Source organism: Galeopterus variegatus, unplaced genomic scaffold (genome assembly GCF_000696425.1).
Source record: "Galeopterus variegatus unplaced genomic scaffold, G_variegatus-3.0.2 Scaffold687, whole genome shotgun sequence".
Lineage (NCBI taxonomy): Eukaryota > Metazoa > Chordata > Mammalia > Dermoptera > Cynocephalidae > Galeopterus > Galeopterus variegatus.
Genome location: NW_007726798.1, coordinates 140,770 through 155,243, shown reverse-complemented (window position 1 = coordinate 155,243; position 14,474 = coordinate 140,770). Strand labels below are relative to the sequence as shown.

Below are 14,474 nucleotides of genomic sequence, written 5' to 3'. Positions count from 1 at the left end.
ATGCTGGGCTTCACATGAGAGTCTGAGAAGGCCATACTAAAGGACTGCTTTAAAAATGTCCTCCCTATTTGCTGCACATGATGCCTGCTTAGTCACTGAAGAGCTCAGATCAGAAACTAAAGGCTATTTTCGCAAGTCCAATTTGGTCCTAACTTGTGATCAAAAAGTGCTGTACTCACAGTCTCTGAGGTTAAAGTCATTTGGTGCCCGAGCAGACCAGAGGCGCATGGTGTTGACGGTGTTATTCATATACCCAGGCACTGGGGTGTCATATGGCAGAGCCAGGACCACCTGTGGGATGAAACAGAAGCATCTGCTCACTGTTTCCCAAGTGTGATGATGTAGGTTGGACAACGGGCTCAGAGACTGCAATGGGATCTATCCTGGTGTAAGGATGCAAGCCAAGAAGAGGGTCCCGGTGAAGCAGGACAGAATAGGGACGTGTCCCAGAGAGGCTGCTCATAAATATTCAGACTGGATCAGCCAAAGTTAAGAGAATGACCAGAAACTTCAGAAACTCAGGGATGCTTGACAGGAAGCTGATGCAACCTCGCCTCGGCCTGTGAGGCCTTAATTACTCTAGATCTTCCCCCACAGCCGAATATTCCTCCTCTTAGTTAAGACAGAGAAACATCTCATCCCAGAACAGCATATAAACCCTCCCCCTAAGAATCTGGGGGACATGCCTGCACACTTCTTTGGTGTGTACCTTTGCTTGGTAATAAAGCCTCATTATGATCCATTTCTCTGTCACTCTCTTCTGTTCCTTTTACCGATCCGTGACAGATTTTCCTTTCACAAATAGACCAAGAACCTGGAACCGCTGCCCGGTAACACCAGGGCTGGAGGTGGTTTTACAGGCCATGTGGTTTCTCTACCAACTGGAACAATCTGGATGGCTGGAGCCATCTAGACTGATGGTCTTTTATAGCATTTCCATGTTGACCTCCCATGTACCCTTTGCCCTGATACAGATGCAATGGAATGGAATGCCATAGTATTAGAAAAAGTTTATCATTTGTGTTTTAGATCAAGCCATTGCTCTAATAGTAAAATATGATATGCAAGCAAAGTGACAAATGTGAATCTATACCCACCCAAAAATAGCAATTAGGATACGTTTTGTGTAGGGTGATCTGATTTCTAATATGGTGAAAATCAATGGAACAGGAAATTTATGGAGATAGAACATCACATGAGACATTTAAAATGCTAAGCTAGATTTTTTGAAGTTGCATAAAGAGTTATTTTAGTGATTCCTATAGTGATCTGCCAAATCATCTGATAATTAGCTGAATTGGGTCTAAGAGATGAACTTTGGAAAATCTAGCTCAATATTTGTGACAGTCATTGAAATAGAGAAGAACAGGAAAGTGAACTATGTTTCACAGTGCATTTAAAATTTATGTGAGAAATGACTCATTTTTATTCTCTGCCTCATCAGAGTCAAGTTCTAGTGAAGGAGAATGACAGAATAATTGAATTGGAGGATGCCAGATATTTATGTAACCCACTCATTTTGGACACGAGGGGCTGAAGCTGAGACAGAAGTGACTTGACCAAGGTCACAGTCATGGCAGGTTTGAAACCTAAACACACCTCTCTTTAATTTGGTCTGCTGAATTATGAATAAATGAAGCATTATAGTCCACATCAATCACATATATTCAGGCATGCTTTCATGATCATCATGACCTCGAAGTAATAAATCACCCTTACTTGAATATCTTTCACTCAGAAATAAAGGTCTCTGGAGATTTTCAAAGCAAATTGTGATCAATCAGGAAAAGTCATTTACAGAGTGGGACTGTGTCTGGATTCAAACAAGATTAATCTTTCTGACCCCTAAAGCATAATTGAGGCAGCCCAGGAAGTGTGCAGCTCAGATCTCCTTTCAGAGAACTTCAGAGAGAATATGTCCCCTCAGAGCTCTCTCCAGGATGCTCCAGGTGGCTGGAGTGCTAAAGCATATGCCTGGCCACTTGCTCAGGCCTGTGCTGCAGTGTGAGGCTCTCCCTGAGAATCCTCCTTCCCTCCCTTCTTTCACAGGTAGCACACCTGCGTCATAGTCGGAAGACCCCTCCCCTCCTCTTGCTCCCTTTCCCCTTTACCTTTCATACTCTTTCTGGTGTCTGTGTCTTGGAGGACAACAACGGGTCATTTCAGTTTACTGGAAGCCATACCATGCATGCACAGAGCATGTCTGGCCTCATGCTCTCTGACCTCACTAGATACAAATCTGGGCCGGATTCAGGGGATGGCTTTAATCCATGAAGTCCTGCATAGCTTGGGTCACTTCACTGATATTACCTCTGCCCAATAACCTTGTTTCTGTGGGCACAGAAACACATACTCTCTCTAACTGAATTTCTGGATATATGATGAAAATATCTAGAGGTGCTTTTTATTTTTTTTTTTCCTTTTTGTCTTTTTTCGTGTCCGGCAATGGATCGCAACCCTCAGTGTCGCGCCCGTACTGGACCGGGACCGGCAACGGGATCGCAACCCTCGGTGTTGCTCCCACACCTCGCTCAGCCAGTGAGCGGGAACCGGTCTGTATGTGGGATCCGAACCCTCGGCGGGAGCGCCACCGCACTCCCAAGCAGCGCACTGTAGCAGTGCGCCACCGGGCCGGCCCTAGAGGTGCTTTTTAAATACACGTTAGCTCAGTAGTGGGATCCACAGTGTAAACAGAATGCTCCCAGGATTGATTGTGTAAACTGCATACTTTTAGACAGATCGGAAGCCACTGATGAAGTTTTAGGCACCAAAATCTATACCAAATACTTGCTAGTTTAATACCAAATACATGTGTGAATTCTTTGGGTGTATTAACGACTGATTTGTTTGCATTTCTCCTGATTATACTTACTGTAACCGAGTGCAACTTAGACTGTGGTTTACTGTTGAACCAAAATGAAAAACAAAACCAAGAAAATCCAAAACAAGAACTTATCACAGTATGAGTTACATCCTTATACCATTATACTTAGTTACCTATTTCAACTTCTAATCCATTATTCCATATACTAAATAAATTTAAGTTCGGATCGAAAATAGTTTTTAAAATATCTTACTTTTCTGAACTGTGAATAGCTCTACATAATAAACCAGCAGTTCAAAAAAAAAAAAAAAAATCAGCTGTAAAATGGGTCTTGGCTCTTTTAAGGTAAAATGAAGCATTTATTCACAGAGAATAATCCACAAACCAATCACATTTTGCATTACAATACTGAATTTTACTGCCGATATTCAAATATAAGAACATCATTTACTCAGTCTTTACCACTTTAAGTTTTTAAAGAATGGCCAGTGATAAATCATTTCTAGCCCTGAGACCATATTTATTAAGCAAATAACTCAAGTGAAGCCTCCAAAGACTGGGCAGTGCGGTCCAGTACTTAACTGGGGTTATTTGTTAGGACGTATGAAGACAGCAAAGCACAAACCACCACTGGGAGTGCCAGTGTCCAGTGACAGGGTAATAGTCAAATCTAGTGGCAGGATAAGTACACGCCCAGGAAGTACGTACACTTACGTTGGCACCAGCATTATTCCTATAAAGTGATTTGGCACAAAATAACAGAGTACAGTTGGAATTTTTGCATTATTTTTCTGACTTTACAATGAATAAGACTTTGGGTAATCCTTTGAATAAATACTTCTGTATTAAAATATTTATCTCTGAGAAGCTGTAAGTAAATGTATATGGTGGTGGGGTGAGGAATGACATTTAAATATACCCAGTTTTGCTATCCACAACTTTATATAAATAAACTGGAGAGCTAAGCATGCTGGGTATTATAGAACTGATTATCTCTGATAAAGCTGATTGCAAAATGACCCTGGCAAGTCACTTGACCTTGGAGAAGTCACTTCTCTCTTGGTCTCAGATCCCTTGTCTCCAAAACAAGTGTATTGTACTAAGAGGAGTAACAGATTCATTTATACAAATATACTCTATTATTCAATACACAACATGCTCTACTCGATACCATGTACACATGATACTGTGTGTTACGTACTCTATGTACTATCCTTTGTACTAGCCTGTACAGAATGCTTGTCATGAGCACACTCTGGATACCTGGGTGTCGATCCACTTGGTCCCCGTCTCGGTGTGCTCTACCTTCCCGTAGAAGTGCACAGGCAGCATGAACTCAGGGCGGGACTTCTCCCAGGGGTTTCCATGCCTGAGCCAATCGTCTGCCTCCTCTATCTGCAAAAAGGATATGCCTTAGAGTTTATTTTTCAGGAGAAGTGGACCTAGCCCTTCAATTATATCACAAAAAAGTATCTTTAACTGAAACAACTCAGGAATACTGTTTCGGCAAGAAAGAGTGTTGGTTCCAGAAATCTTGATTCATTTTTGTTATATAGTCTTCCAGCCTAAATCAACAATACTTGCTAACAGTGCTCTAAATGTTATATGTATTGTTGTATTTAATCTTCACAGCAACCGTATAGGAGGTAACTATGATTTCCTCTTTTTTAAAGATAAGGAAATAGTAACTGCTTAAGATCACACAGACAATAAATGGTAGAGTTAAGATTTGACCTTAGGTCTGTGTGTTCCAGAGCCTGTGAATCAATTGTCCAGCCTGAGTTAAAAAGAGAGGCCCTCCAGGCATGTTTATTGTTGAATACCTACATGATGGTTTTAGTTAAGATTCTTGTGCCTAGAACATATAGAATTGGTTAGGACATGTAACTAATAGAATGCTCCCTTAAAGCTTATTTCAGTATAGGTACAGAAACCTACTACATTTTGTACTCTTTATTTAACTTAATCCTTATGTAATTTTGATTTGATAATGAACTATAAATTATGGTTTATTTTGAAAATAATATATACTAAGAGGTAAGGAATTTATGATGATTTCAACATTTTCCCATGTATTTATGTTAATTTATAACAAAATATTCCTTACAAAACATTTTAAAACCATAGTTTTTATTTAGGGTATTGTGGACATCAAACGAATTTTGATTTGCAACAAACAAACAAAAAACACCAAAATTAGAACAACAAAACACGTTTTAGGGAGATCTAATCTTAAAGTAAATATATTATTAGTGAAGCCTTTAAAATATATATTAAAAAATGGAATTGTGTTCTGGCAAGAAAGAGAAGGGGATACAGTATCCTTTTCAATAAGATTATCCCAGATACAGTTATTTACTTATTTGATTCCTCATCCTCAACTCTTAGAAAACTCAGCTTTTAGTCTTAGAACATAGTGCTTAAGAATTATGACACAATGCAGGACATTTCATGATCACCTAAAAATGAGTTCAGTGCCTTCCCCAGGCAGACTGTGAAGAGATACAAATAAACAAAGTTACTATCTTTTGAGACATTAGACAAAACATTAATGTCAATGGCCAGACAAGCAAATACACATTCATTTATTCAAACATCGATCATGGCTTTATATCAAGAAAGCCAGTATGTTGCGCATAATGATGAATGAAGAGGGGATTCATAGAAACAACATTTTTAAGTAGAAGAGCTGGGAGTTAGAGAGCATCTGGAAGCAGGAGGAGGTGTCAGATGCTGGATGAAGCCTAGGGAAGGCTGGAGATAGACTTGATGAAATTGCATCTTGTTAAAATGCAGATTCTCAGTAGGTCTGGGGAGGAGTCTGAAATTCTGCATTTCTAACAAGTTCCCAGAGGCTCCTAGTGCTGCTGGTCCCCAGACCACACAAAGAGCAGGCAGGAGCTACAAGGTAATATGAAGTCAATAATTGTAATTATGTAATTCAGAATTTAAAACTTAACTTCTCATATCCCAGTCATAAAGAGAAAAAAAAATTTAACAAGAAAACGTTTAATGTTTACCAGTTGATGAGAAGCTTGAGTTCATGAACTTGTGTTAATAACTAGAAACTGCAACAAATAAATGATATCAACAAAGGAGCAAAACATCTTGACTTACAAAATACTTTATGCTGCACTAAGGCAAGGGCAGGTTTTGGGTTTTAAAATCAATGTGAACACTGCTTCCTGTAGCAGGAAAGAACCAGGCCTGTTTGCCTCATTTCAGCACTCAGGGATGTTGTAAAACACATCTGAAGGTATTGCATGAAACAGGAAGATAATAAGACAGAAACAGTTTTCCTCTTGAAAATCATGTGTATGGGAGAACCAATGACACATTTTCTGCTGAGAAATGCAGCAGGATCATATGCTGTTCTGCCCTCAGGAAGCTTGAAATGCTCATATAGGAGAGGGTGGACTCTTGACTTCCCACCATAGGTCCACTCCCTGACTCCTATGGAAGTCAGGGGGTGCATTTGCTCTTTTGAGGGTGCAAAGTCTTAAGTGACAAGGGACTTGTCAGTTGATTAGTCTTAATGCCATCACATGTTGGCTTAATTTTTCCCTGCCAAATAATGGCTGGTTTTAAATTCGTGGGGTTAACAAGTTCTGTAGGAGATCACGTTTGCTTGCTCTTCTTTATTTTGAGTCTCTCACTGATTCGGCAGAGGATCAGTTAATCATTCCCTCAATTTTACAAGGCTTGTTTTTAAGGCAAATTGAAAGTAAGTATTTCATAACCACAAGCTAGTCTGAGCAGATCTGAGGGGAAAGGGAATTGCCCCTTGCTGCCTGCACCAAATCCACAAAAGCTGCAGGGTGTCTACCTTGCTTTCTTCCAATGAATTAACAAATTCGTCCGTAAATTTAGAGATCCGTGTAGCCAGTGACCCCTGAATGCACTAACATGCTGCACTGTATGAACTGGGGCTGGGGTGGGGGCAGGATGGAAGAAGAGTTTTCATTTACATCCAGGTGGGCTCTCAGATGTGTTTCACACATCTAGCTGTGGGGTGACCGCAGGCTACACGGGGCTGACACAAAGCCAGTGTGGCTCTGTGGAGTGAAAGAGCCAACTGGGTTGGGGGTGGCTGCAGGACCTGGCCTCTCCCTGGAGGAATTACTCACTGTGAGCCAGCAGTGAAGTAGAGGCCAGCTCAGGGGGCTCTGCCAGTGACTGAATTCTAAGAAATGCTTTTCCCCTCAATGGTGGAATAGAGTACAAGAAGAGCCAGTGAACAAACATCAGCAGAGTCAACAAACCTTGCTTTCTGATGATACAAATAATTGAAAAATGTTTCTGGGGAATACCGAGGATTCAGCAATGATAACTAGAAGCTTGCTTGGGGATGTGAATGTGCATCCCCAAGGCTTGGCACAGGTTCTAAGAAGAGAGAAAAGAGCTCCAGCAGACACTGCTTGATTCAACTCTGAGATACATAGAGTGAGTGCCCTTCTGCCCAGGACTTTGGTGTGATTGTTAAACTTTTACGTGAGGTTCTTGAAATCGCCTTTCCCCACTTCCCCCCAGGGCTGTTATTTTCATAGAGGACCTTTACCAATAAGGTTTCAACCATCCCCATTAGAGTTCATGGTAAGTCTAGAATTTTAAAAATATGATCATTTTCCTCAGGGGGGTTCACGATGAACACTCTATTACTACAAATCTTCCTTGAAGAGACTCAAAATTAAAAGTGCACCAGCCTTTAAGAATCTCCCCAGCTGGGAAGTTTTCCTAGCCTGTGCATCTCTGCCATCTAAGAGCATTATGTCTGTGAGTAGGGGGCATGCCCAGACTCTAAAGAGCACTGCTGCTTCCCTGGCAGAGGCTTTCTGTATTTTATGGGAATAGTTTCTTTTCATGGTATGATATATGTTATGTTTGCCTTTTAAAATCCTATTCCAGTAAATAATGGAGGTGACAAGTAAAATTATATGTCCTTCTGATTCAATTTTGAGTCATAATATAATTAAAGAAGTGATGATGGTTAATGAAGCTAGCTTTGGAATATTTTGAATTAGCAAAAGCCATTATATTTCCTTGGTTTGATAGGAGAGAAAGGCGTAGTTTGCTGGAATAAAGGCCATTTAAAAGGAGCAAAGATAGTTGCGATTGAGAGTAACCTTTCATTAAATTTTGGGAAAAAATGCACTTGAGAAAAAAATTTTTTTGAGATGGATTTGCTGAGTTTCTTTGAAATCTTTCACACAATAGTAGATAAAAGATAAGAAACGAAATTCTTTAGCATTCTGGGATATAGGGAGTACCACACAGTACACTTTCTTGGTCAGGTAGTATCAAAATGTTGGTTGTATTGGAAATGCTGCTTAAGCTATGCTCTTATCATGGAACTCTAGATTACTTCATTGGGGAAGGGAACCAATTCTTTCATTTTTATAACTTTTTATGATTATAAAATATACAATTCTTATGACATATGAGACATGTAGAAGAATAAATAGGAGATTGTAAGGTCACCTATAATTCCATCTCCCAACAGATAATTTCTTCATGTATTTTTTTCTAGCACTTTTCCTTTTTCTTTCCAGCCTGCTAGGGAGGGATAGTTGAGGTCATACCATCCATATAATTCTGTGTCTTTTTTTTTTTCAGCTAACATGTATGATTTCCTATCTTATTAAAATTAATCAAAAATATAATATTAACAGCTATGTTAATATTTTATTACAGAATACCATAATTTATTAAATTATCCTCCTTTTCTTAGGCAAAACTAAATTTTTATTGAGTGCCTATTCGTATGCCACTTATTTGCATATTTTCATAAAAAAATTTGTGAAGTTGGTATCTCCATTTTGCAGATGAGAAAACTGAGGCTCAGAGGAGTTAGGTAACCTAATTGAGATGATATACCTTATAAGACTAGTGGGTTAAAATTAGTTCTCAAATTAGATATTAGGGCCCAGGCTTTTCTTATACACCATGCTGCGTCCTAGTTTTTATTCATTTAGGGTGGCTGAAGACACACAGCACTGGTCCTTAGCAAAATTTAGAAGTTTGTCTTTTAATATGTTTCCAATATTCTCCTTCTGAGCCTTTTTCTTTGGCACATTTTCTCATCATACCAAATCTTTTAGTTCCTTTTTTCCTTGGCCTAAACAGTGTCCAAATACCTGGGGGAGGGAAAGAGCACAGCAATGACACTAAACTTATTCTCATAGGAAAATCCTTCCTTTCCCCTGGCATCAGCTCCAGACCAGGTCCCCCCACCTGAGCATTCTTCTACTAGACTCAGTCTCGGAAGTGTGGGAGGGGCTCAGAGAGCTCAGGCTTCTTGGAAATCTAAGACGTGTCTTTTTGTCAATGTTGTGAGTGTGTGTGTGTGACAAAGATAGTGTCAGGGGAAACTATCCACACTAGGCTGGTTGTAGACTCAAAGAATTACCAGGGGTAGAAGAAACAAATGCCTTAGAATTTGGTTTGCTTATATACAAGTAAAACTAGAGTCATTTGGATGGATTTTGTGCAAATTTGAATGGAGCAACATAATTATACTTGTAATATTAAATATGAGCCAGATTTGTTTGTCATGCCAGTTAACAAGATTGCTTGATTTTATCTTATAAAAAATTAGGACACTTAGCTGATGTATCTTGTAAGATAGGCATGTTAAGGAGGCAAGACTGAGTGTAGAAGAGAATACTGAGGATGGACCTAGAAATCTGGGGATATAGACACATATTTCCCAGCAGTGTAATCTGAGGTAACTTCACTTCTTAAGAGACTCAGTTCTCTCACCTACAAAATGGTAACACGCTTCCTACCATCAAAGGTACTGGGGGAGATCATGAGTCAGAAGATGAGCTCCTCCATTTAGCATGCTGCAGACAGTGAACATCACACACTGTAGGTAATTCACATTCAGGCAGTCAGTGGTGGATATTTCCCAAGCACCCTTGTGAGTCAGGCACTGTGCTAGGTTTTACAGATCGAGTGGTGAGTGATACTGGCAGGCTTTCTGCTCTTAGGGAACTCACATTCCATAGGGGGAAGACTGACAGTATCCACTGAAAGATGGCTCACATACCTGCCATCCATCTCGGATCTTCTGATTAAAGATCCCATATTCGTATCGGATGCCATATCCATAGGCTGCAAGTCCCAGGGTTGCCATGGAGTCCAAGAAGCAGGCTGAATTAAATAGCAACGGTGAAAGGCAGAGTCATTAAGCTTAGTCTAAATTTCAAGTGTTTTCCTAACAAACATGGCAGAGACAAAATGTTTTTCTCTGAGAAACCACATTTGTATTTTAAAGCACAGAGACTGCTGCACAAAGGGTATTGATTTTTTAATAGTAAGAAATTAATACTATAGAAAATAGTATACTATAGAAATAATATACAAAGATGTATAAAGAATGAAATAAATATCAACGATTACCTCACTGTCTCGAAGTAGCCACTATGTGCAACTGGCATTTTGTTTGAGAACAGGTAAGGAAGCTGACCTGCATTAGGTATGTTGATTATTGTCGCCCACACTGCTCTTTCTAAGGGAAGCTGTTCTCATGACCCCCTACTTGAAATGACAGTCCCAGGACAGTGTAACTTACATGTGACCCAGCATCTTTCTTCCTGGCTAATGGAATTCTGCTATTACTCAGATATAAGGTGACCATATGCTTCAGGGAAGCTGACCAGGAAGCTTGATTGATCTAAGCTTCAAAGGCAAGCATAGTTATTTTATTTCCTTCACCAGTGATTAGTTTCGGCATGGGTGTGCAATGACATTCAATCCAATGAGACATGCTAGGAAGTCTGCTGGGTATGGGAGTCTTCTGTGAAAGATTTTCCTTGCTGCCAACATCTTTTTTTCCATGCGAGGAAAGCCAAAAGAACCACAGAGATCTAGAGTTCTGACATAATTGTGCTGCTGAAAATACTAGTCTTAGGGCTGGCCCGGTGGCACACTAGAGAGTGTGCTGCTTGGGAGCGCGGGGGCGCTCCTGCCGAGGGTTCGGATCCCATGTGGAGACTGGTCCCCGCTCACTGGCTGAGCGCCGTGCGGGTGCAACGCTAAGGGTTGCGATCCCGTTGCCGGTCGCGGTACGGGTGCGACACCGAGGGTTGCGATCCCATTACCGGTCAGGAAAAAAGACAAAAAAAAAAAAAAAAAAGGAAAAAAAAAAAAAAAAAAAAAAAAAAAGGAAAGAAAAAAAAAAGAAAGAAAATACTAGTCTTAGAATGGCCCAACCTCAGGAGTTTTTGTTCTGTGACACCACATGTCCTTGTGAACCATTTTTTTGCTAGATTTTCTGTTACTTAATGACAGAGTATTTGATCCAGAATAGCGAATCAACAGGCTCGGTAGGGATTTATCTCATGGCTGGGTGCAAACTAAGGGGTTAGGCTAATCAGATTGCCCCTCTTAGGACTGAGAAATAGAAAACAGAGAAATATATAGAGAATGAGGAAATATACAGCAGGAATTAAAACTAAAAGAACATTGAAAGCTGTAGATTGAACAGAAAGGGACTGAGACAGGTTTGTGGTGTAGCCTTAAAACAGAGATCTACAAATGCAGGTGACCAAGGCTTTTAAGTTATTCTAACATCTCCAGCCCCTGTGCCTGTGTGGCCTGGCTCTGCACTAGTTCCTGCTCTCTCTGAGCTGTGGCTATTTGGCTTTTCCTGGTTCTGATCAGATTATCCTTATAGCCCAACCAGAATGGGGTCCCAATCTTTCAGTCAGGTAACAGATGAGATCATCTAATGAGCATTCACAGCCTCATTTTCTACTCTCTTTGACCTTATCAGTCAACTAAAAGAGCAAGGACATTAATGTCAGACACAGAGAGAGGTTAACCCAGCCAACAAACACTGATGGTCTCACATAGAAGGTTCTCATTCTTAGATGTGAATTCCATTTGCACTGCTGGACTTCCTACAGTCCCATGGAAACCCTACTAAATTGTGTGATGATTAACTTCACAAGAAGGTGGCAATTATCCCACAGTGGTTTTTTTGTGTTTTTTTTTGTTTGTTTGTTTTTTCTTTATTACTAATGGCAATGTTAACACACTAAAACTAATGTAGTAAGGATTAAATATGAGACAGATGCAAATGGCTTTCTAGTAACTTGAACATATGTATGCAAAATTAAGAGATTTTTGAACCATTTCTAAAAGAAAAGAAATAGATATTCATTTTTCATAGAGTATAATCTGATACATTTGTGGTAGTACATTGTATTATTAAATTTAAATTTCACAAGTAATACATTAATATATCCTCCTTTAAAAAAATTTAAAATGTTACCAACAAAAAAATTAAAATGCTAGCATCCCCTTTAATTGCCATCCCCAATTTGCACTTTGCCCTAGAGGAGGATCACCAGGAGCAGTTTAGTATTTAAAATTTCAGATCTTGTGTGTGTGTGTGTGTGTGTGTGTGTGTGTGTGTGTATATATATATACATATATATATATACTTTCTAGAATATGTAATACATATGTATAAAATATATACACACTCACAGAAAATAGCTAATTTTTAAAAAACATAAATGGTATCACATTGTATGGCTTTAAATGGAACTTGACTTTTATAACTTGGAGATCTATCCAGGGAAGTACATATAGATCAATATCATTCTTTTAGGCTGCTGCATATTTTTCTGTAATACAGATGTTTCAGCACTTATTTAGGCACTCTGCTAACGATGGACATTTAGGTTATTTTTAGTATTTTGCTTTTACAAATAACACTGTAAGTTTTTTTTCACATATATTCTTGGTCACATGTTTGAGTGTTTCCCTAGGGTAGATGTCAAGAAGTAGAACTGCTTGGTCATAGGGGTGCATATTTTTAATTTAATGGAGCTGGTATTGTATATTTAATGTTTTTCTCTATATTTGCTGAAAAATCATTGCCTGGATAAAGCAAAAACTTCTATTGCATCCACACACACACACACAAAGATATTAATTAATTAAATCATACCAAAAATATAAGTGTATCATTGCCCATTAGTCAATCAAAAAGCAAACTGTTAAGTGCTCAAGGCAAGACATGGGTTAAACAAGTTAGGTCATACCACACAAGTATGTGAATTGAGCAGTTATGAACAAACAATAGTGAAGTAAAGGGGACGCTTTGGAAACCTTTAAGTGCACAGGAAGGATCTGGTTAACTTTGGGGTTTTAAGCAATGTCTCTAAGGGTTTTGAGCAATGTCTCTTTTCTTCAAGTTCTGTTTTTGACTGTTTGTCTAGAATTGCCCAAACCACAGTACACACTCAAGAACTAATACATCTAAAACAAGCCAGAACTTGCACTTCTTCTAGGAAGCCTGTCTGGTTCTCCCAAGCATGGTCATGACTCACATCTGAGAAGGTATCAGTTGGCCAGAAAACCTAACACACTCACAATGTTACTTACCAGCAAGCCTCCCAAGACCACCATTGCCAAGCCCAGCATCTTCTTCAATTTCTTCTAACTCCTCCATATCCAATCCAAGCTGAAGATGAAAGAAAAACAGCATTGGATGCAGGTATGAATGAAGGCCATTTCACAGATAACAGCCATTCCTAAAGCTCTGGGCCAGGCACCCAGGTCTATCTGTTACTCAGTCTGGTGTCGGCTCCCTTGCAGCTCATTCTGCCATCCAGTGCCCACTATCAGTGCTGGTGACTGCAGATGTAAATAAACTGCAGACTTACGGGGTGGTGCAGCCTTAGCATGGAGAAGAGTGTGGGCTCTAAGTGTCCATTTCTGACTCTGTCACATCCCTACTGTATGACTCTGGGCAAGCTACTCAAACTCTCTATGCCTCACTTTTCTTATTTTAAAAATGTGAAGGATAACAGTACCTACCTCATAGGTACAGGGTCGTTGTGAATTAAGTGAGATTATACAAACACAGCATTTAGAACTATTCCTGGGCAGATATCCCTCAATAAATGTTAGCTATTATTACTTTTTAAAGTTTTTATTTTATTTTATTTTTTTGTGCTATATAGGGTTAAACCTCAGAAATAGTCCAGTACCAACCTGATATTAACTAGACTGAGAGATTTTGAAAATGATCAAAAGGTATGAGGTTAGACTTTCCAGGATGGACTAAAATTCATCTTTTCATGACCACAGCATATTTACTCAGTAGAGTCAAAAGCTGTTAACCTGGGGCCGGCCCGGTGGTGCACTGGAGAGTGTGCCGCTTGGGAGTGCGGCGGCACTCCCGCTGAGGGTTCGGATCCCATGTGGAGACCGGTTCCTGCTCACTGGCTGAGCGCGGTGCGGGCGCAACACCGAGGGTTGCGATCCCGTTGCCAGTCCCCGGTGTGGGCGCAATCCCGAGGGTTGCGATCCCGTTACCGGTCAGTAAAAAAGACAAAAAGGAAAAAAAAAAAGCTGTTAACCTGAACCCAGTTAGTGAGTCACTGTGCATGAGACCTGGGGTCTGATAATAGTCAGGGAAACCTCAGTCTGAGGGTCCAGCTGGATGGGGCTAAAATCCTCTACTTCTCTCTGAGGTGGATAAAAGGCTATGGAAGGTCAGGGGGCATCTGTGAAGTTGGGGATGGGAGGGATTAGTTGCCAGCCTGCTCCCTGCCCCAAAGTGCTGGGGATCTCACAGCATTGTCTGCTAGCACAACTGTGGACTCATACTGGAGTTCTGCAGCCCTGGAGA

The 14,474-nt window shown here is 40.1% G+C and overlaps 1 protein-coding gene across 1 annotated transcript; it reads right to left on the bottom strand.

Moving 5' to 3' along the window:
- Positions 1 to 144: 144 nt before the first annotated feature.
- On the bottom strand, positions 145 to 13,298 carry LOC103589422 (glycogen phosphorylase, liver form-like). Its single transcript, XM_008571390.1, has 4 exons — positions 13,223 to 13,298; positions 9,873 to 9,976; positions 4,088 to 4,219; positions 145 to 291 (listed from the first exon to the last, which is right to left on the bottom strand). Exons 1-4 carry the CDS (start codon positions 13,287 to 13,289, stop codon positions 160 to 162), a joined length of 435 nt encoding a protein of 144 aa, XP_008569612.1. The 5' UTR covers positions 13,290 to 13,298; the 3' UTR covers positions 145 to 159.
- Positions 13,299 to 14,474: the final 1,176 nt, after the last annotated feature.